This window comes from Asparagus officinalis, chromosome 5 (genome assembly GCF_001876935.1).
Source record: "Asparagus officinalis chromosome 5, Aspof.V1, whole genome shotgun sequence".
NCBI classification, from domain to species: domain Eukaryota; kingdom Viridiplantae; phylum Streptophyta; class Magnoliopsida; order Asparagales; family Asparagaceae; genus Asparagus; species Asparagus officinalis.
Window position 1 is genome coordinate 125,395,373 of NC_033798.1, and position 8,640 is coordinate 125,404,012.

Consider the following 8,640-nt stretch of genomic DNA (forward strand, 5'->3'; position numbering starts at 1 on the left):
CCCCCCCCCCCCCCCCCCCCCAAAAAATTTGGAAATAAATCACTCTGTTATATAAACCGTCCAAATCTCTCGACTGTGGTCGGGGTTAGGGTTTTACCATTGATGGGTAGTTACCATTCTACCCATGTTAATAAGTTCCAACATAAATAAAGGGGCTAGGCGAGGTATACATGTTTACTGGGTCTGAGTTTGTGTAAGAGGGTGTGATTGGAAATACACGCCTAGAGCTTAAGGTCCGTTTGGCAACGGGCTAAGTGAGGGGTTGAGGAGACTTAATCCCTTTGTAACCCGCCAAACACAAAAAGTTTATACAATGATTAAAGTGAGTTAACTCTTTATAATTTGCTAAACGTAAAAGATGCAGAAAGATTAAGCTAACCTATTTAAAGGGATTAGAATGAGTTAACCCCATCAAAATAAGAGCTTTATTAATGCTCCTATTTAAAAAATGAGCTTTGCTATAGGGACCCAAAATATGGGATCAATAGAGGGGACAAGTGAGGTGTCCCCCTCCTATTGGATAATGAGTTGGTCATAATTAATGATGGCCAACTCATTATCCAATAGGAAGGGGACATCTCACTTGTCCCCCTATTGGTCCCATATTTTGGGTCCTTGAGGAATTTTTCTTAAAAAATTTAAGAGTTAACCCTACTATTTATAAAGAAAATAGTCAAAATCTTTGTTATTTCCAAATACTAAAAATATCATAATGGCTAACATAAAACTTATTTAAGGGGTTAACAATTTAGTCTTTCGGGTCATCGAATGAGCTAATTATATTAATATTTCTCTTTAATTCATCTTCCTCAACCATTTGCCAAGCGGGGCCTAATGTAAGAATGACTAAATTATTAGGTTGGTGTATTTTGATGATTCTGGCTACCAATTCGCTATATTTTCTTCTTACAAATATGATAAAGGCATACAAACTAGGATGCAGTGACAAAAGTGCCTTTTTTCACCGGAGCAAAAATTCTGATAACTAAATTTCATGCGGCTTGTTATGCTTCTTACGTGGCATTTGGCTATTTAGATATTAGTGCCTCAAATCTTCCAATAGATTTCATAGTAGTCCCTCAAAATGTGCGCACATAACCAAGTTGTAATCATGATCAAGCCCAATAACCTGGGATGGTTCTAGATCTACTCCACACATTTAGGGCCCGTTTGGTTGGATGAAATGACCTGTAGAGTTGCCAAAAGCTACAGTTCCTTTCTATCTCAAATTTACCCAACCAAACGAGCCCTTAATGGATGAGGGCCAATCTACCTGGGCTCAGCCAAGTCACGGCCCAAAAAACTTTCAGTCCATCTTATCTCCTGAAGCCCACGTACGAATCCCAACGCCGATAGATTCCCTCTTCAATCAGATCTATAAAAGGCCCAATAAAGAGCCAATCACCTTCAATCGATTTTTTCTTTCTCGAATTTCGATTTCTAGGGTTCTTCCGCTTTCCTCTCTCACCCAATTATCATCATGTCGTCCAAACAAGGTAGTTCTCTTGATCTAATTCCACTTTGTAACCCTAATTCATCGTCGGAGATTGATCTTATAGAACTCAAATTTTGATTTTGTTGCCTGCTTTTTTTTGTTTTTGTCAGGTGGAAAGGCGAAACCTTTGAAGCAACCCAAGGCCGATAAGAAAGAGTACGATGAGGTATTGCTTGAATCGACTTACTCTTGATCCTCTGCAATTAGATCTTGGTGTGAAATTTTAGTTTATTGTAGATTTTGATCTTTCAGTGAAGATTATTATTTTTAAACATTATCTATTAAAAAGAGAATTTTTTTTTAAAGTACAAAAAGGTACTATGATGCTGGTTTCACTCGAAATACGTAATAACAAATGTAAATGCGATTTAAAAAACAATATATTTCTCATATTTGAAGTTCAGTTATCATAAATTGGTACTTTTTCAGCGTCATGTCAGTTGCCATCATCCAATACCTCTTGGTTAATTTTTTTGCGTTGATGATGAAATGAGACTTTGTTAAATTGCGATTTCCATGTGTTTTTATCGCACTTTAAATAGATAAAGTTAGTAAAATTTTTAGTTCATATGATCATTATAAGTTGTTGGACATGGAAAAAGTAAAACAAGATTTGTCTCGTAAGATCATTATGAGTTATTAGATTATGGCATCAGGCATGTAAATTGGTTTATCATATGTCTGTGTCCTAAAAATGTAGCAAAGTTGAGATTTATGTCAGCCTATAGGAGGATTTCGTGTTTTCTCCATTTCTCTGTTATGGGCCAGTTTATTTGTTAAACTTGCTGGGACAAAGGTTTTAATACTTCCAAGTCATGTTCATCTTATCTACCTCAGTTCTGGACAGTCCGGGCACTCTTTGAACTGTGACTCTTTCCACTTTTAACTAGCATAAGCACCACGTTTCATTTTTTTGAACCGTAGCTCTATTTTGACTGGCTTCAAACGGCTTATACAGTGCAACATCGGGCGGGACCTCTTAGAGGTTCTATCTTTTATTGCATGCTACTCTTGTATTCTTCTCATGTTATCATTTTTTTGGGTGTGGGAATTGAACTTCTTGATTGCTGATTAATACAATATAGCCATCCTAAAACCCTCACTCTTTCTCATCTATTGATTTTATTGTTATGCTAGCTGTTATACTAGTTATCAACATTGTAATGCTTGGACTGTATGGGAATGTTATTGTCCTTCAATAAGATTGCTTGATATACATCATAATCTCAGCCTGGATATAGGACTAGATTGGCAAGTAATTTAAGTATTGTGGTGGTTCAGTACTCAGTTAGGCTTGTTTGATATAAATGGGGCTGCTTGATATGTTGAAACTCAGTTGTGTGCAGGGTCCAGGTAGATATGCAGCTAAGTTAAACTGCCACATACTAGAGGAAAGTGGTTTTGTGCTGTGAACTTTTTATGCTATTTAGAATTTGTTTTGTGTTAACAAGAGTGTAAATTTTCAAAATTTTAGATCAACGGGTGATTTCTGACAAATTATTTGGTAGAGTTGCATTGTAGTAGAGTGGTAATTTAATTAGAGCGCACAAGGACCTACATGAATAAATTCATTTAGACTCTTCTGGATATTAGAAGTATAGTCTTGTCGAGCAATTCTATGTAACATGCAAGCAAATAAATTAATCCTTACTGGGGGATGGGGGGGGGGGCAGGCTCTGCCTGTTTCTACGTTTTATCTTTATGAAACTATTTTGCTTTGGAATGTTTTCATAGTGGATGGTTGCTCTCACTATTATATATGTGCAGAAGTGTAGTCACAGAAAACGCAATCGTCTCCTGCATTTGGTTTATTTCTACCAGTTGCGCTATTTTTTTATTTGAATGTATCCTTTATTTCTATCAGTTACACTGTTTTTTTTTTAATTTGGATGTAACCCCAAGTTCTCTGGCATTTGCTGGCTATCCTTTTATGTTCTGATCATTGGAAGTTGTTACTAACATTTTAACCATATCCAATTTTATTTTTTTGCTGTTGCTGACTAATTACCTTGCTGCTTTCTCTAGACTGACCTAGCAAATATTCAGAAGAAGAAAGAGGAGGAAAAGGTGAGTGCTTGTACTAAACTTTTGAGCGGGGTTTAATATCATGCTTATTAGCTTTAAAAGTATATTACACAGATTGATTCTATCAATCCTTTGTTGGAAAACACTCGGTGATTCTGTCGGTGCTCTGTTCGAAACAGGCTTTGAAGGAGCTGAAGGCGAAGGCATCTCAGAAGGGAGCCTTCGGAGGGTCTGGGCTCAAGAAGAGCGGGAAGAAATAACTACAACCTATCTTTGTACTAATGTTAGGAAAATGGCAAATTACTTTATGGATCCCCCCACCTACTTACGTATTTGGCTTTTATTATGTGAAACCTTGGTATTGTGAATCTGCGTAATGCTTCTACTTACCAAATGTTATTCAAAATAAAGGCGTGCTGCTACTGAAACAGAAGTTTGTCATATAGTTATTTATTTGTGATGTGGTTTTAATTCTGGCTTTGATGATGAACTTCAACGATTCTGTTCTATTGGTTATATATATAGTTTACGAGAGTGACGTTTCGTATATTTTTAGATGGTAGTACCTTTTTATTGAGATCTTTACTTTGGTTGAGGGATGGATTGAATTGGGATCAGTTAATTTGTGAGTTGGCCAGCATTGGATCAAATTGAAGCGAAATGTTTTAGTACCGGTGATTGATCTCTCTCTTCAGGACTTGTATTGGAAAGGTTTGCTGTGAATTTTTCGGGGGTTTTTTAGATGTTAGTCCCTCAAATCTTCAATAATTCCATATTAGTCCATCACACTTATGAAATTGCTCATGAGTCCCTCATAGCCTAGGTATATTGCAATTTGGTCCCTTAATTACAAAAGTACCCTTGGGTACTGCTCTTTTGAAGGGTTATTTGTATAATGTGGAAATCCCTTGAGTAGCTTCTGATAGGTCCCGTAAACATTTTTTTTTTATAAACCCAAAAATATCACAGTTTATTGGGTTTCAATCAACCCATGGGCCGAATAAATGCATGTTGGGCTGGTGCCATTATTATTTTTAATTAGATGCATAATTTATGATTTTATTTTAATTTAATTCGAATAAATGTATGCTCGAACTTGAGAAACCCCATTGGGGTTTGAAAACTATTTAGACCCAACTAGCAATACAACCACGATCCCTATTAAATTAAGAATCGGGTAATTCTAATCAATTAAGGATTCTCAATTACTTTACGTAGCATCTTAAATGTCTACGATCATCAGATACTTGTCAAATTAGAAATCCTTGCGTGGACTACAAAGCTTTTAAGTTATTATAATCAAGTTATAGGAGTTAAAGAAATTTGAACTTTTAACTTTAGAAAAAGGACATTGATAAGGATTAGGGTTTATCTCACCTGTGTTCATATTTTTAATCCTGGATTTTGATTTTCTATTTTTTTCCCCTCGTTTCCAGACTCAAACCGCCTCTTTAAACCCCGTGTCAAAATTGAGTTGGGGGTTGATTTTCACTAAACCCTTTTTTAATTTTAGTTTTAGCAGAGTAAATTAAACTCCAAGGTCAATTTTTCTAGGGTGCATGCTACATATTTGGGCTTTGTAGCTCTAATGGGCTTTGTGAATGTATGTTGGGCCGTGATCTTTTTCTAGGCTTAATTGCACTTAAATTCCCAACAGTTTCTTCAGCTATGCACTTGCGTAGCTTTACTTTTGCTCCAGGTAGCACTTATATGCCGTAAAACGTTTTACAATTTGCACTTAAATACCCTCCTAGAAATTCTCTCTGGAATTTCTTATTCGAACCCACATACTAATTATAGAAGCTTTTAAGCCTTAATTTTTGCTAAATTTACTGTTGAAGCTAGCTAGCGTTAATTCATTTTAAACCTACTCTAATTCTAACGTTAAATGGAATTTCGATAGGTTTAATGGTGAATTTAACGATTACTAAGAGCTAAAATGTGTTCTAAAATTGGCATGTGATGGCCGTATGAAAAATTTGGGGAAATTCTCATTCCCACATAATTGAGGGTATTAAAGTGTAAATTTTAAAAACTTTAAGGTATAAAGTGCCGCTAAAAACAATTGAGGGTATACAAGTGCAAAGTAGAGGGAACTATATGGTACTTTAAGTGCTATCAAGCCTTATTGGATTGCGAGCTAGAAATAGGCCGGAGAACACACAAGGGAATTGTTTGCAATTTTAATCCTCTAAAATGGTCATCTATTTACATCAGATTTGATTATAATTTCTTCAAGATGACTTAGTTTTAGAATATAACAAAGAGCTATGTGCAGATACACCTCTGACACTTAAATTTATGTTTAACATGCATATACAAAATTGAGAAGAATATTTTTTTTTTCTTTCCAAATTCTAGAGTTCTCTCAAAAATAAAATGTATGTCCGGGATCCTGCAAACTTTATTCGAATGCACTTCTAGGGCAACTGTCTTTCCCACAAATATTTCAATAATTATACAGAGGGAAAAAGTTCAATTGCATTCCTTGACCAAAACAAATAGGACATTAAGAGTAGTCGTCGCTTAACTAATAAACCGAATAAAATAGTACGGGGACCGTTACGTAATCACAACCATTAATTAATTATCTAGTTGATGATTGTGATTTTTTTTCTTTTTGAGTGCAAATAGATTTAGATTGAGGAGCGAAGTAGAGTCTCTGGATAGCCCACGATCAGCGCCTGGCCGCCGCCGCCGCCGCCCAACGAGGTCACCTCCTCCCACTCGCTCTCCTCCTCGTCGAGCCTGAACACGCTAACGTACTGGCTCTCCCGTTCCACGAAAACCGACGTGAGTCTCCCGTTACGCTCAACGAGGGAGCAGCGCATAACGTCGCCGCCATCGTGCACGGGGCTCGGCCTGTCGAGGACACGCCACTCGCCCCGGGAGGGGTCGAACGTCGCGAGGCTTCCGTCGCTGGCCAGGCAGTAGAACCTCCCGTTGCGGAGCACGGGGCGGCTCGAACCCGACGGGTACTCCAACGGGCGGCCGTGCTCGAGTGAGAGGCCGGACAAAGGCTTTCCGATGCTCGACGTCTTCATACCTGTCAGAGTTTTGAAAATCGATTATCGATCAGAAGACCAAGAAAAAGTTTAAAAGTTAGAATCATGAAGATAAAAGAATTAAGAGGTGAACCTGAGGTGTTGAGAGCCATCATGAGGACTTCTCTCTCTCTCTCTCTTGCTGACTAGCTATGGGTCGATATATATATATATAGAGAGAGAGAGAGAGAGAGAGAGAACTAATGCAACTTCTAATACGATCAGGATTCTAATTGGAACTTTCCTCCGGTTCTAATAAAAGAAAAATTATGGAGACTCCCTAGCTAATCCTGATGTGGTTTTAATTCTGGCTTTGATGATGAACTTCAACGATTCTGTTCTATTGGTTATATATATAGTTTACGAGAGTGACATTTCGTATATTTTTAGATGGTAGTACCTTTTTATTGAGATCTTTACTTTGGTTGAGGGATGGATTGAATTGGGATCAGTTAATTTGTGAGTTGGCCAGCATTGGATCAAATTGAAGCGAAATGTTTTAGTACTACCGGTGATTGATCTCTCTCTTCAGGACTTGTATTGGAAAGGTTTGCTGTGAATTTTTCGGATTTTTTTTTAGATGTTAGTCCCGCAAATCTTCAATAATTCCATATTAGTCCCTCACATTTATGAAATTGTTCATTAGTCCCTCAGATCCTAGGTATATTGCAATTTGGTCCCTTAATTACAAAAGTACCCTTGGGTAATGCTCTTTTGAAGGGTTATTTGTAATTTGGCACTCTACAATTCACACCTTTTGAATTTTGATAACCAAAGTTTTTTCTTGACACTTTGGCGCGGAACAGGTGACTTGTTAAATGCTAAACTGAACAATCAAATGAAATAAATAGGGGGGTAATCTTAGAAACAAATATAAAGATTAAAAAAAGGAAAAATTCTTAAAAACAAAATGGAGTCACATTTTCTCCTTATTCAACTCTTCTCTTCAAGTATGCAAGTACCTTGTGATCATCAAAGAAAAAAATTGCATTCAATTCAAATTCACATCTATTTCTTCTAGGTGGTGTGGTTGGAGATGTGATTGGGGGTGTGCCCCTATCATTTTCCTTTCTTCTATATGAAGAAAAAGCAAAGCAGAATTATTGTTCATAGTCTCGTGAACCTATGGAAAAATTTCTTTGAAGCAGAGACCGAGAACACAAATGAGTTAAGAGTCATCATCAATTGATTGTAAAGGATCCAAACACAGTCACCGTAGGTGATAATCATCACTTCAATTAGGGAGGAGAACTTGTTCGATTGAATGTGAGCCTCTCGTACTGATCGATCGAATCTTCTGCCGCTCCAGCCGACAAAAGGACACGAGAACACGAGGACGAGAGAACGAATATGGGTTGTGCGGATTTGTAGGAAAATTTTATAGAACTTAAATAGTAGCATATTTCTTTTCTTTTCTTTTCTTTTGCTATTTCTTTGTTTGGTTCAAAGTATGAAAAAGTTTCCTAACTCTTTTTTCTACGGACTACGGTCACTTCCAAGTTTAATTTTGTCTGAAATTCTGAATAAATTATGCCCATGTATTTATCGTATTGTTCTGTAAACTTATTTTGATCTTGCTTGGAAGTCGACTCAAGATTCACGTTATTCGGTCTTTCCCAATAATATGTACATTTTCAATAATATGTACATTTGCTAATCCCAATAATATGAAGAGCTTTGCTAATCCAAGCTCTTCATGGAGCTCCCACAATGAACGTGGTTGGCAACCCCGATCCCTTTGGTCGGGGTGTAGCTTTGCTAATGCCGCTCGAAGTGGAAGAGCTTCTAACTAGTCGGGGTTGCCATCCCCTACTAATTATTCGATTTTTTTTAAACGACCACGCTGTTGAGGTGGCCATAAACTGGGTTTTACTAGATAATCATGAATTGGGTCGATTTTTGGGATTAAATTTGAGAATGAAGCTATTTTGAAAATTTCTCCTTTGAGTAATATATCAACTTCACAGATATCACGAAGAAAAGTTTATTATAGTTCAATAAATAGTTGGCAAGTCAAAAACCGATAGCTGATATGTAGTGCTCGAGTATATATAACTCCTTTCTTAGGACAACAAA

At 37.0% G+C, this 8,640-nt stretch overlaps 1 protein-coding gene and 1 long non-coding RNA gene across 2 annotated transcripts; one reads left to right on the forward strand and one right to left on the reverse strand.

Annotated features, from left to right (window-relative positions):
* LOC109841150 lies at positions 1,350 to 4,010 on the forward strand. The gene is made up of 4 exons (XR_002247159.1): positions 1,350 to 1,496; positions 1,606 to 1,661; positions 3,521 to 3,562; positions 3,700 to 4,010. It is a non-coding gene; the product is annotated as an uncharacterized LOC109841150 (long non-coding RNA).
* On the reverse strand, positions 5,903 to 6,851 carry LOC109843638 (F-box protein At3g56470-like). The gene is made up of 2 exons (XM_020412595.1): positions 6,659 to 6,851; positions 5,903 to 6,566 (listed from the first exon to the last, which is right to left on the reverse strand). The coding sequence occupies exons 1-2, from the start codon at positions 6,678 to 6,680 to the stop codon at positions 6,157 to 6,159; spliced, it is 432 nt and encodes a 143-aa protein (XP_020268184.1). The 5' UTR covers positions 6,681 to 6,851; the 3' UTR covers positions 5,903 to 6,156.

Bases quoted from the DNA above. Each gene is read 5' to 3' on its own strand.
- LOC109843638 (XM_020412595.1), bottom strand. From the start codon at position 6,680: ATGATGGCTCTCAACACCTCAG. The intron at 6,567-6,658 runs GTTCACCTCTTA...AAACTCTGACAG, and splicing joins GATGGCTCTCAACACCTCAG to GTATGAAGACGTCGAGCATC.